The sequence below is a fragment of the Elephantulus edwardii genome, unplaced genomic scaffold (genome assembly GCF_000299155.1).
Source record: "Elephantulus edwardii isolate Elephantulus edwardi_28Jun2011 unplaced genomic scaffold, EleEdw1.0 scaffold00089, whole genome shotgun sequence".
NCBI classification, from domain to species: domain Eukaryota; kingdom Metazoa; phylum Chordata; class Mammalia; order Macroscelidea; family Macroscelididae; genus Elephantulus; species Elephantulus edwardii.
In genome coordinates this window covers 6,955,166-6,967,810 of record NW_006399839.1, presented here as the reverse complement: position 1 = coordinate 6,967,810, position 12,645 = coordinate 6,955,166, and the positions used below count along the sequence as shown (strand labels likewise).

General features: G+C 46.0%; 1 protein-coding gene across 1 annotated transcript in view; it reads left to right on the top strand.

Annotated features, from left to right (window-relative positions):
• Window positions 1–12,222, top strand: part of UFD1L (ubiquitin fusion degradation 1 like (yeast)) — a 23,671-nt gene extending 11,449 nt beyond the window's left edge. The window contains exons 6-12 of the mRNA XM_006890444.1: window positions 2,278–2,350; window positions 4,355–4,423; window positions 5,830–5,895; window positions 6,102–6,149; window positions 6,954–7,042; window positions 8,436–8,517; window positions 12,119–12,222. Of these exons, the coding sequence (XP_006890506.1) occupies window positions 2,278–2,350; window positions 4,355–4,423; window positions 5,830–5,895; window positions 6,102–6,149; window positions 6,954–7,042; window positions 8,436–8,517; window positions 12,119–12,193 (502 nt within the window). The 3' untranslated portion in view covers window positions 12,194–12,222. The remainder of the gene's footprint in view (window positions 1–2,277; window positions 2,351–4,354; window positions 4,424–5,829; window positions 5,896–6,101; window positions 6,150–6,953; window positions 7,043–8,435; window positions 8,518–12,118) is intronic.
• Window positions 12,223–12,645: the final 423 nt, after the last annotated feature.

Sequence of the window (12,645 nt, the reverse complement as noted above, 5' to 3'; positions counted from 1 at the left end):
TCCTCTCTTTGAAAAGCAAAAGATAAACTTCTTCATTGGTATACAATCCCCCCGCCCCCCCTAATGCACTCCACTATGCAACCTTAATTCTGGGTTCCTGTGATAATCATAATACCCTATCATATATCGCTCTTAAACTGTTCTCTCCCTCATCTGTTTCAATGCAGTATATAATCTATCCTGTTTTTCTCAGTCTTACCCCAACCCTGATGTCAGTCCCATTCTACAACAGTGGCACTATGCAGTATTTGTCTTTTTGTGACTGAGACATTTCACTCAGCATAATGTTCTCCAGAGTCACCCATTTTGAATAATATTGCATGAATTCCTTGTTTTTCAATGCAGTGTAGTATTCCATTGTGTGAATATACTTTTTAAAGTGCTAAAGAGCAAGGATGTCAGTTTAAAGACTCAGGTGTGCCTGACCCAAGCCATAGGATTTTCATTTACTTCCAGTGCATCTGGAAGTTGGAAGAATGCAGAATGAAAGCCGTGGGATCTTGGTGTTGGTGAAGAGTATTAAATAGACCAAGGACTGCCAAAAAAAATCCAAATAGGTCTGGCCTGGAGGATGTGCAACCAGAATGTTCCTTGGAGGCAAAGATGGTAAAACTTTGTCTCATATATTTGGGCATTCTTTGGAAAAAGGCATCATGCTGGGGAGGATAGAGGGTCAACAGAAGAGAGGACGATGGATTGGAACAGTGACTGGAACGGTGTGTTTGAGATGCCGAGGATGGTTCAGGATAGGACAAGGTGCAGTTCTGTTGTTGGTGGGGTCACTGTGAGGCAGAGCGGTACCCAAAAACGACGACAGTGTTTGGAAGTGCACAGAGGATGAGCTACATGCTGTGTTGATTTAAGACTGAGTTCTGTAGCTCGGAAGTCTCAATTTGATTTGTTGAAAGCTTTTAAAATAAAATGACTACTTTTTGATGGCTTTTAAAAAAATGCATGCATGAAAAACAGTAACAACACAATTTATAACAACACAGGTCTTAAAAAGCAAACAAACAGATGCCCACTACCATCTCTGCCAGTGTGATCCTCCCAGGTGGAAGTGGCTGTTGCCCGTGTGCTGGGCACAGTTTAATGGGGCTGTGCACTTTGCTGTGGCCCTGATGGGGGTGGAGGCTTTGATCCTGCTGACAAGATGAAAAATGATTGAGTGAATCGGGCTTGTAAAAGTCCCTCGCAGAAGCCCCTCAGGAAGCTATCTTATGAGAAGTTTGGCTTCATTCAGAGCTCCCACTTGGAACACTTGCGAGGCTGTATCAGTGGCCACTGGTGAGATGGACATCGTTCACCACGGCCCCTTCTGATTTTCTCTGGATTTTATGTGTTGGGATCCCTATTTAACTGTGAGATTCTTTTCAGAGACTACTTTATACTTCAGTTAGTGGTTTTGAGGGACTTTAACAAGACCAATTTACTCAGTCATTTTTCATCTTCTATTCCCACAGGCTTTTAAAAATTAGTTTATTAATATACATAATGTAAAAAAAGCATGTAGTTTTATGAGGTTGCCCCATACGTCTGCATAGAACCGTCCCATTAGGTTTTCAAGGCTAATAGAATATTTCTAGAACAGATCAACAGCCTTTCTCCCCTTGAATCCCTGAGTGGATTAGAACTGTTAACCTTCTGGGTGGCAGCCGAGTGCTTAACCATTGAGCAGTGTAGTCTAAATACAGAAAATGCAAAATTCATCAAAACAGTAAAAAATACATCAATACAAAATACAATACAAAGTACATCAAAAATAACCAGAATGTTTCCATCTTCCCCAAAGGTCTGCTTGTACTTCTTCTGGGTTTGTCTTTACCCAGCCCCTGACCCCAGCAGTATCTGCTTGATAACCTAATATGTTAGATTTGCTTCTCTTAGGGTTTGCTATAAATGGAACCCTGCCGCGTATACTGTTTTGTAGTTGTTTCTTAGAATATTTGTGGACTACGCCCATGTTACTGCATGTGTTAGGCAATTGTTCCTTGTTTGTTTTTAGTACCAGTATAGTGCATTTCCTGTCCACATCTAGTTGTTAAATGCAATCTAAGTGATTGTCACAGCAAGCGTCTCCTGAATGCTGCCCTATCCTGTACTTTCCTCATGGACTCATATGCCTATTGCTGCCGTCGGTGTGTCAGTCCTTCTTGTTGAGCCTCTTCCTCTTTCACTGACCCACTTCATGTCGATCATCTGACACCCTCACAGAAACGTATTTCCTACTTAAGGCACACGTCTTTGCCACGTTACCTTGACAACATGTGTCTGCAGATTAGAAAATGCATTGAGAAACTTTGCCTGCCTGACCACTGGGGATGTGATTGCCATCAACTACAATGAGAAGGTGAGAGGGTTGATTTCAGGGGGAAACAGGGCCTTACAAGAATAACATCAGGTTCCCAGAGCAGAAACAACAAAATTACATTTAGAATCCTAAGAAAACCAGTCGGGGAATTGTAAGGTACAAATGGAAAGTAATTATAAAATATCCAAAGAAATGAAAAAAAATAGAATAACAACATTGAGCACATAAGAAAAGGCTATCAAGGGTGTTGAGGATGATTTGAAAAGTAGTTAAACCACGATTAGACATGGCTGAAAAGAAAGAAATGAAATGCAAGGTAAATAGGGAGAAATAGCATACGGTTCATCACCGAGGAGCACGGAGCTGATTGAAACACGGTTAAAGATAATGAGAATGTCAAACTCTATGCAGATTCCAGGAAGAGAGCGTGGAGGAGTGTCAATATTTGAAGGGATAATAACAGCTTTCCCCCCCCCTTTAAATGTAACTAAACTTGTTGAGATATACACAGTAACATATTCCTGTTCAGGAGTTCCTTTTCAGTGACACTGATTGTAATCTTGGAGAGCGTGTCCACCCACTGTCCCTTTCTTCCGAGTTGTTCTTCCTCCATGAACATAAACTCACTGCTCCCAGGGTCACTGCGCTCCCCGTCTCATCTCTTGAGTTGCTGTTGTCTTTTGCTCTCACACAGATCATTCTTAAAAGAACATTACAGTGGTCAAGGGAGACTTTTTTTTAACTAGTTAAGCTAAATTGTGTGGCTTTAAGAAGGCCTGGGGTGGCGAGCTCTGGTGGCTTAGTGGCAAGAAGGTGTACTGCAATCCCAAAGGTACACAGTTCAAATCTACCAGGTGCTCTGCTGGAGAAGGAGGAACAATCTCCTCCTGTACCAGTCAGATCTGATCCGATTTGACAGTACACACATACACACAAAATTGTTGTTGTTGTTGTTATGTGCCATCGAGTCGTTTCCGACTCATACACAAATAATAAATTAAAAAAAAAGGCCTGGGGAATAAAGATTGTCTCAGGCTGTGGTTTCAGGGGTTCATAGCCCTCATATCTCAGAAAAGTTTCTCTAATTGCCATGAGTTAGAACTGACTCCTAGCTGACCCGTTAGTGGGTCTTCAGAAACTGAATTGCGCAGGCGGAGATGGCCCGTCTGTCTCCTGCAGAGCAGCTAGTGGATTCGAACCGGCTGCCTTCGGGTTGGCAAATCTGCTAACCGAGAGGTAAACCTATCAGTCACCCCAGGGTAGCAGGACATGAAGTCTGTTTCCAAAAAAATGATGACATTCTTTGGGGCAGTCGGACCCTGTTCTGCAGGGTGGCTCGGAGTCACACTTCACTCATGGCCATGAATTTGGTTTGTTGGTGATAGTCTGAGTTGGTGAATTCTGAATTGGAAAATATCAATTCTCGATCCTGTTGAATCAACTCAATGGCAATAAAATACTAAGTAGCTTTGTGTAGTGCCTGACAAGCTAAAGAAGGTTAGCTGAGGCTCTCCAAAAGAAGAATTTCAGGGAGACACCTGACCCTTTGAAATAGGAAGACATGTCATGAGGACCAGTAGTTAAGATAGAGTACACTGTGGGTGCTGGGACAGACAAGGAGAACCCTGGACATGCCTGGAGTAAGCAGAATTCACTGAATCGGTGGTTTATTGAGAAGGCATTATCAATAGGTAAGTTCTGTTAACAGTGTTAGCGTGTGCATAATTAGAATCTATTCCTGCAATATTTTGCTGATTGATAACTTAGAATAAACTACAGTTAAACTTTCCTGTGTTAAAGACTGAATTTTTTTAAAATTAGATGCCTACTTTGAACCATTAGGTGGAGAAAAGCCTCTTTGGCGTGATGGGCATAAGTACAGGCGGGGCCTCTAGCTCAGCAGCATTGTCAGAGCAGGCAGTGGCTCCGGAGGGGTGCTCTGCATGTGAGCGCTGGGCCTGTAGAAGCGGGGGTAACGACAGATGTTGACAGCCCCCAGAGCTGCCTCAGAACCCCCACTGACTCCTGTGTGTTTCCCCCCAGATCTATGAGCTGCGCGTGATGGAGACCAAACCTGACAAGGCCGTGTCCATCATTGAATGTGACATGAACGTGAGTGGCTCTGTGTGATACAGTGAATTCAGGTCGTGTAGGGGGGGTACGGGGCAGGGGGTGCATGTTATGGCCTCTGCAGACCAGTGCACCACAAATGGTCACACAGTTGTTTTGGACTATTTGGAGGACACTGCTAGAACATGATGAGGAGGCTGCCGACCTTGTGATCCAAATGAGGCCTGTGAAGGTGGCGGTGATGGCGGCGGCGGCAGCTGCACCAGCTGCGTCTGCATCCAGCACTGAGATGATGTAATCCAGGGCGAGCTCAGACGTATGCAGTGGCTTTATAAACTCTGGAAGCCGCCTCAGTTTGCTGAGGAGGCAGGAGCAGTTGAGACACATTAACACCCTGGAGGATGGACCCCTATCTAGGTTGTGATCGGAATTGAAAAGGCTAATCTTAAAAAAAAAAAAAAGAAAAGGCTAATCTTCAGATGCTCCGCTGGAGAAGGAACAGTAATCTCCTCCTGTGCCTGTCAGATCTACTTTAACGGTACACATAGAAAAAATAATTTAAAGAAAAAGGAAAGGCTAATCTTAAAGGTCTGTATTGTCTGGTTTCATTTACATAACATTTGTGAAGTGAGAGAATGATCGAAAAGGAAGAGATTAGTGGTTCCCAGGGGTTGGGTCAGGGGTGCAGAAGGCCTTATTTATTTTTTTTTTAATTTTTATTGTATTATTTTTAAGTGTACCTTCAAATCAGATCTGACTGGTACGAGAGGAGATTGCCCCCTCCTTCTCCAGCAGAGCATCTGGTGGATTTGAACCACGTACCTCTGGTATTTCAGTGCAGCATCTTGCCACTAGGCCACGAGAGCTCCCTCCAGAAGGCCTTATTGTATACTGTTGAGTTAGAGTAACCCTCCAGCGGGTGTTCAAAGGCAGTTAATCGCACAGAAGATTGTCCTCCTTCTCCTGCAGAGCAGCTGGGGGATTAGAATCACATGCCTTAGGAATTGCAGTGCAGCTTCTTGCCACTAGGCCACCAGAGCTCCATGCAGGAGACGAGTGACATCCTAAGTGACAGAGATCATCCTAGGGTGACAGAGATCCTGTTGTACTGAACTGGTCAGTTTCCTGACTTGCTAGCGGACGGACACACAGGCACACTTTACTGAGTGATAACACTGTACAGAACTTCCTGCCCGCAAACAGAAGAGCACATGTAAAAGGGAGAGCTGAGTGACGTCAGGGAGTTGTCATCGTGGTGATAACTGTGCTATAATTTTGCAGAATGAGAGAAACTGAGAGAAACTGACAAAGTGTCCAGGGGATCTTGATGTTACTTTTGTACAATTGCATGTAAATCTGCAGTGATTTTAAATAAGAAAATATAAGGGGTTGGGGGGGGCCCTACGTGTGTGCCTGAAAATTTGACTTTTTCATCTTGTAAACCACAGGTAGATTTTGATGCTCCCTTGGGCTACAAAGAGCCTGAAAGACAAGTCCCGCATGAGGAGCCAGCGGTACGTGGTTTTTCTGGCATCCTCTCTGAGGGTGCTTGCTCCCTCTGGGCTCCCGTTTTACGTGTCTTCCCTGCTCGTCTGCCAGCTTTTACCCCGGGACAGCAGGGTGTCTTAGCTGTGAGCATGAGGCAGTAGAAGGGAGAGGGTCCAGGGAAAATCTGGGGCCTCATCCGATGAGAAACTCCCCTTTCCTCTCTCCCCATCAGGATGGCGAAGCTGACCACAGCGGCTATGCTGGCGAGCTGGGCTTCCGCGTGAGTAGCAGGCCGCTGCTTCACGGCCTCCATTTGTATGTGCCCTTTGCTCCTTTGAACCAGGCACCTATCTCAAGCCCTTCTCTGTGGTGCTCTGTTGGACATCAGCAAAGCTGTAGTATCCGTTCAAAGAGGCATTTGACCCTTTCTTAGTTACTAAACTTTTCACATCCATTTTCTCCTTTTAACTCATGCAAAAGCCCTTAAAGGCAGCCCCAGTCCTTGTGCGGTTTGTTTTATTGTTTTTTCTGTGGGGGTTCCCCCCACCCCCGTTTAAAAATTCTGAAAAGTTGAAATAATAGTACAGTGACTTCGATTCATTAAATGTCCCCATGTTTGTTTCATCTCTCAAAAACCATGTCCTCCTCTTTTGGAATTTGTTATTGTCGCCTGCTGTTCTCCTTAGAACATAAGGTTGAACTGGTATTCAGGAAACTGGGCTGTTGGGAGATGGGTGAAGCCCTAGGCAGGTGAAGAGGGGGAGTTGTGGGGTGGTCACAGAGAGGCCTGGGACCTGCGCAGAGGTAGGAGGTTTGCTGGCCTTGGAGAAACTGGGGGCCAGCCCGTCTTGAGCTTTGAGCTGTCCCTGGCCAAGGGGGTATAGTTTTGGGTCAGGGTGGACTCTCTTACTCATGCAGCACCCCAAGAGGGCCTCAGATGGGGACTCTCAGCCGTCAGTACCATAGTAGGTGGGTTGTGAGGGTTTTCGTTCTGCAAGTTCTGTGGGGTGCTCCCCCACGACCACCCATGCAGTGGTCTCTGAACACAGCACCAGCCGCATAGAAACGTCTGTTGTCTGTCTAGGCCTTCTCCGGCTCTGGGAATAGACTGGATGGGAAGAAGAAAGGCGTAGAGCCCAGCCCCTCCCCCATCAAGCCTGGAGACATTAAAAGGTAGGTTCCCCTTCCCTGCTCCTGTGGCTGCCTGGTCCTCATCTGGGGTGAGTCTGTGCCCACCCCCTGGACAGGGCAGCCACTCTGTGGCTCTGAGACGAAGCCTGGGTCCTCGAGGCTGTCAGGGTGACCAGCTCTTTGTCGGTGGAACACACCATGTCCTGGTGGGGGTGTCCTAGAGAAGTGTGCAGAGCCTCCCTTGCCTTGACCAGGAGCTTCTTTTTGCCCTCGCCTTCCTCCAGTTCTGTTTCTATTTGTTCCCAAGTGGCCTTTCTGAAATGGGCACCTCATCACCTCTCTCCTGCTGCAGACCTTCCCCTGTGCCCAGTCAGTTAGTTATCTGCCTGCTTTCCTGTGCGGTGATGTTGACTAATTGATCAAGTCCCATTATTTCAGCTTCCCTAGAACAAGGAGGCTGAAGCTGCCTCGTTTGAATGTATCTCTGTTGTCTGGTCAAGGAACGCTGACGGCAGATCTCCTCTCGTGGCTGTCAGTGGTGACGGGAGGGATTAGATACGTCAGCAGTCTACTGTGTATTAGAGCAGGGAGAAGATGCTGCAGGTGAGATCATTGTGTGTTTACCTAGTGTTGTAAGGAGTGCGGTGAGTTTGGTGAGAGTCAGCCCCTCCTGGAGAATTTGTGAGGGAAGTAGGACAGACACAGTTAGGACCTCTTGTGAGCCCTGACTCAGACCAGGCCCAGAGTCTGCAGATCCCTGCTGTATTCATAATTGGTTTGCTAAGATTAGTAGCAGACCAATTATAAGAAGTGTCGAGTCAACGTTGTCCCAGATGCTTGACCTGTTTGTTGTATAAGTCCGTGATTTCCGACATCAGCAATTCCTCCTTTGTGTAATTCCCTTGCTCCTCTTTGACCCTTGGGTTCAGTGATTTGCTGGAAGGTCTCCCAGAGACTCAGACCCATCAGGGGAATGACTTATGCAACTGTAGTTATACAGGTCGGTTTTGCAGAGACTGAGGAACGTCATAGACCATCTGTTGAAGGCAGGCATCCCAAGAGAGACAATTAGCTAGCACTGAGGTTCTATAAGTTTATATAAGCCTCTAGCAGGAAGGGGCTTGTAGCTCATCCTAATTCTCTTTCCTTAATACAGTAAACATGTCAGCACAAAATAAACAGTTAATCAGTGGCTGGGAAAGACATTTTGAATGATAAACCTTAAACACCCAGAATCACTCATGATGGTATCAATGCCAAGGGAAAAACTAGTGACCTGGAATGTGCCTCCCTTCTGGAGGGTACTGAGAGAACCCCAGGGCTGGTCTGAGATGACCCCCAAAGTAAAAGCCCCAAGAAGACACTTCCTGTCAAAAATGACCTCTTGTCTTTTTGTCCTGAAGCTGATATTTCTCTTCCTCTCTCTTTTTTACAGAGGCATTCCCAATTACGAGTTTAAACTTGGTAAAATCACTTTTATTAGGAATTCACGCCCACTGGTCAAAAAAGTTGAAGAGGTGAGTTTATATCATCGGTAATGAGAAGTTTTGTTTGCTCGTTCAGGACTGCAGGATCTTTCCAGTTCTCACTGAGAGTCTTTGTGTCATTTTCCTTACATTCTTTGGAGCTTTGCTGACCCTGGTCTCCCGTCTTCTAGAGGCTGTGTGGGATCAGTACAGCCTCTGGGGCCAGGCAGTATCCTGGGGTCGACTCCTGAGTGAAGGTCTAATTCTTGCTAGTGTCTAACAGAACTCTGGTGGCTTAGTGATGAGGAATAGCGCTGCCAACCGAAAGGTAGGTGGTTTGATCCCGCCAGCTGCTGTGCATTAGAAAGATGAGCAGTCTCTCCGTGGCCAGTGACTGCCTCTGATAAGCTGCTGGAGGGTCAGCTGGGGGTTGGTTCCAACTCAGTGGTACACCACAGCCACCGAGAACTCTTGCTGCGAGGTGCTTTGTCCACTCTGCAGACCTTGGTCTCTATAGGCAGCACCTTTAAGCCAAAAGGATGCCTTGAGGCCGAGGCCAGCCCGGCACCAGGCTCCCTCTCGGCGTTGTGGCTGTCATACATACCATGTCCTGGGAGTAGAGGAGTTGGCTCCTAGTTCGTAGCTGAGAAAGTGTGGCTCCGACAGTGCATAGCATTTTCCAGTTGAAGGTAGGACGAGGGGGCGTGCTCTGTCTGCCCAGCTTTAGGCCTCGCCTGCACCTTGTTGCTTGCAGCCCTGGACAAATGCTGCTGGTGGGAGCAGGAGGAGTTGGCGGAGAAGGTGTGCCTCCTGGGGCCTTCTTCCAGGGTGCTGGGAGTTCATGAATACAATCCTGTATACTCGGCCCTGGTTGCCCTCTTCACCCAGAAGCTGTTGGCGGAGCAGTCACCTCTGTGGGAGTTGTATTTATTGAACAACTCTTCAACTCTGTCACTGTCCTGGCTCCTGTTTTCAAAGGATTGGACTTTTGGGAATCTAAGAGTAGGGTAGATTTGCTGTGAACCACTCATGATAGGCCACTGAGTGAGACCTGTCACTCACCAGTCACTGCCTGCAGGGACATTGCTGCCCTTCCTGACCACTGAACTCCTTCCATCTGCCATTTGGAGCTGTTGTGAGCAGAGATCACTGTGCTGTCAGCAAAGAGCCCTTTCCTGTTCACAGCCCCTTCTGGCCTTCAGAGGCTGTGGGCTGACAATGCACTGGGGACCTGTGCTCGGCCCATCTGAGCAAACATGGTTTAGCAAGTAGACCCCACCTCCTGAAGGCCCTCTCTCTCGGGCCTTTGTCACCTGCAGGCCCAATCTTGCTGAAGGTCACAGCCCTACTCAATGTGAGGTTGCCTCGTGACTGACTGGTGACCAGCCGTCCAAGTTTACAAAAGGGAGTAGTGAGAATGGCAGGCACAGGGGAAACGTTGAAGGATTTCAAAAGAAGTGTATGGTTAAAGATGGGATTGAAGATACAAATTTTGCCCTGCTCCATACCGAAAATCTGCTAAATAAGAAGGTATTAAAGACAGTGGGCGAGGAAGCAGTTGCCATAAAATTTTGGAAGCTCCAGAGGAAGGACAAGTGGAAACTGACATTGTAGACTGTGGAAAGCTGAATTCTGAGCTGTCTGTGGGGAAAGAAAAGCAGCTTGGTTTAGATTCTAGAGCTCTCCAAAGGCACCTCTGAAAGTGGTATCTAAAAACAGCATGTCTATTAAAAAGCAGTTAAAACCACAACAGCCTTCCCTAACTTTGCCTTGCCAGGGCTGCTGGAGGCTCACCTCCTGGAAACAGAGAATGGGAAGTCTCTAAACTTGGACTGTCAGGCACAGTGGACAGGACAAAAGGAAAAAAAGTGAAAAGTGACAACCTGCCTGCTAAGTGTTGATGCCCTGGTGGTGGTCTCCACTTGACTCTTGGCCATTGCAGCTGGGTGGAAAGCTAGAGGAGCTTTCTGGGGACAATCTGATGGGCTCAGGACAAGGACTCAGGAAACTGAGTGCACGGTGGGATTCCCCTTGAATCTTAGGGTGGGTTAGCAAAACCAATGAAGCCTTTATATATGAGAGAGAGAGAGAGAAAATACTGGTAGAACTGTCAAGTCTCCGACAGTCAGTATGTCAGGATAGAGGCTTCTCCAAACTCAAGTGACTGCAGGAGCTGATGAGCCTAAGATCAGCAGGTCAGATGGCAGTCTGCTGACTCAAAATGACTTAAAAAAAACCCAGATGCAGGATTCTGATCAAGCAAAAAGTAAGAGAGAGAGAATTTTCTGCACAGTCCATACCCCTGAAGAAGTGCCCTTTCAGCTGACTGGCTGTTCATAACAGGTCTGATCACTGAGGGAGTTGCATTAGATCATGTCATCAACAGAGTTAACTACCTCAGAACTGCCAAACCAGAGAATCCCGAGCAACCAACGTGACACATTGCCTTAACTACCATACCTTTGAAATACCAACTCACCCCAGTAAAGACCAGTCAAAAGCTTTCCAGTGCCAACATCCAAACAGAGTTCTTGAAAGAGAGAACAGAGAACCCACTGATGCCAAAATCAGTCAGGAGGTCATTTCCCTGATTTAAAGGGCAAAGAAGAACCCTCTTCAGAGCAAAAAGATAATACATAAAGTGTGAGACTGACCAGCAGTAAAGCTACATAAAAATGGGTTGTGCCAAGAGATGCCCACTGATGTAAAGGTTTCTAAGGAAAGAAGCCTTCAGCTGGTGGAAGCTCGGTGGAACCTTTCTTAGTGCTGGTTAGTGAGTATATGATGAAAGGCTAAAACATTAAAAAAAACCCAAACCATTCATACACCCTTTGGCCCAGGAGTTTTCCTTCTAGGAAAAACCAGGGCTGTTTTTTAGAGAAACATTAGGACATTCACCTCAGTGGTTTAAATACTCAAAGCCTGGGCGTGAAGGGCCTACAGTGGTAGAAGCTGGGTCCACATGTGACACAAGTCTCTTACAGTCTTTAGAGGTGGTGGTGGTTGTGTACTGTTGAATCAGAACGGACACATTGCTGACCCCGTGGCAGGTTCTCAGAGTCAGTTAATTGCATGGGAGGGTGCTGCCCATCTTTCTCCAGTGAAGCAACACTTAGATTGGAACCGTAGGCATTTGGATGGACAGCACAATTTCTTGCCACTAGGCCACCAGAGCTTGCTGTTAAAGGGTATTAGGAAATTTACTATAGTTTATAAAGTTATAGCTTATTTTGGGAGAAGGGAATCATGGACCTCTGAGTGATTTTTTTTTTTACTTTTTTTGTGTATTCTATATTTTCTTTGCACTGAAATTGTGATGCTTTTATAAAAAGATACACTTTAAACCTGAATTTAAAGGCAGCAGGCCAGCTCATAATTATGATTTTTTTATTTCTTCTATATAGTAAATGACTCTTTATGCAAAATAGATTTTTTTTTGGTATGAATAATGGCAAAGTAGAAAAATGGCTAGCTGGCACATAATAAAATACTCTAAGTATGGGGTTTTTTAAATTGATATTTTAATGAAAGTATAAAGAACTTGGGTTTCTAGTCCTTCATTGTTGCACATTTTCCTCCCTGCCCCCTTCTAGCCCCCTCACTCTAAATTTGTAAGCACATTCTGAAAATGTTATGTTCTCTTCACATCTAGGATGAAGCCAGCGGCAGATTCGTTGCATTTTCTGGAGAAGGACAGTCACTGCGTAAAAAGGGAAGAAAACCATAAGTCTGGGAAGTTGCCTGCCCGGAAAATAAAAGTCATTGATTGCAATGCATTGCCTTTTAGTTACTGGCTCTGACAGGAGTGAGGCTCTTACCAGAGAACGCTCCGCTACTTCAAGTTTGTTTAGAGTTGCCTAGAATTGTTGCATTGGTTCTAGAAGTGCAACAGCAGGACTTCCTAGCTGTACGCTTCATTTGGGCAAAGACAGAGGGGTGCTCCTGAGGTCTGCTAGTCAGCGATCGCCTCACTGCTGTGCTCAGCGCCCCACGAGCCACCCTTGGCTTAGCGGGAGCGGTGACTCCACTCCTGATAAAGCCGGTAGAAGGATGCCTTGCTTGAACTCAAGATGATCTGAGTTTGTTACTTATTACTTAAACAGTATGCTTAAGGTATCATCTTTGGCCTAAGAATATCCACTCCTCTGGCTGCAATTTTAAGTATTTGAGAATATTTCT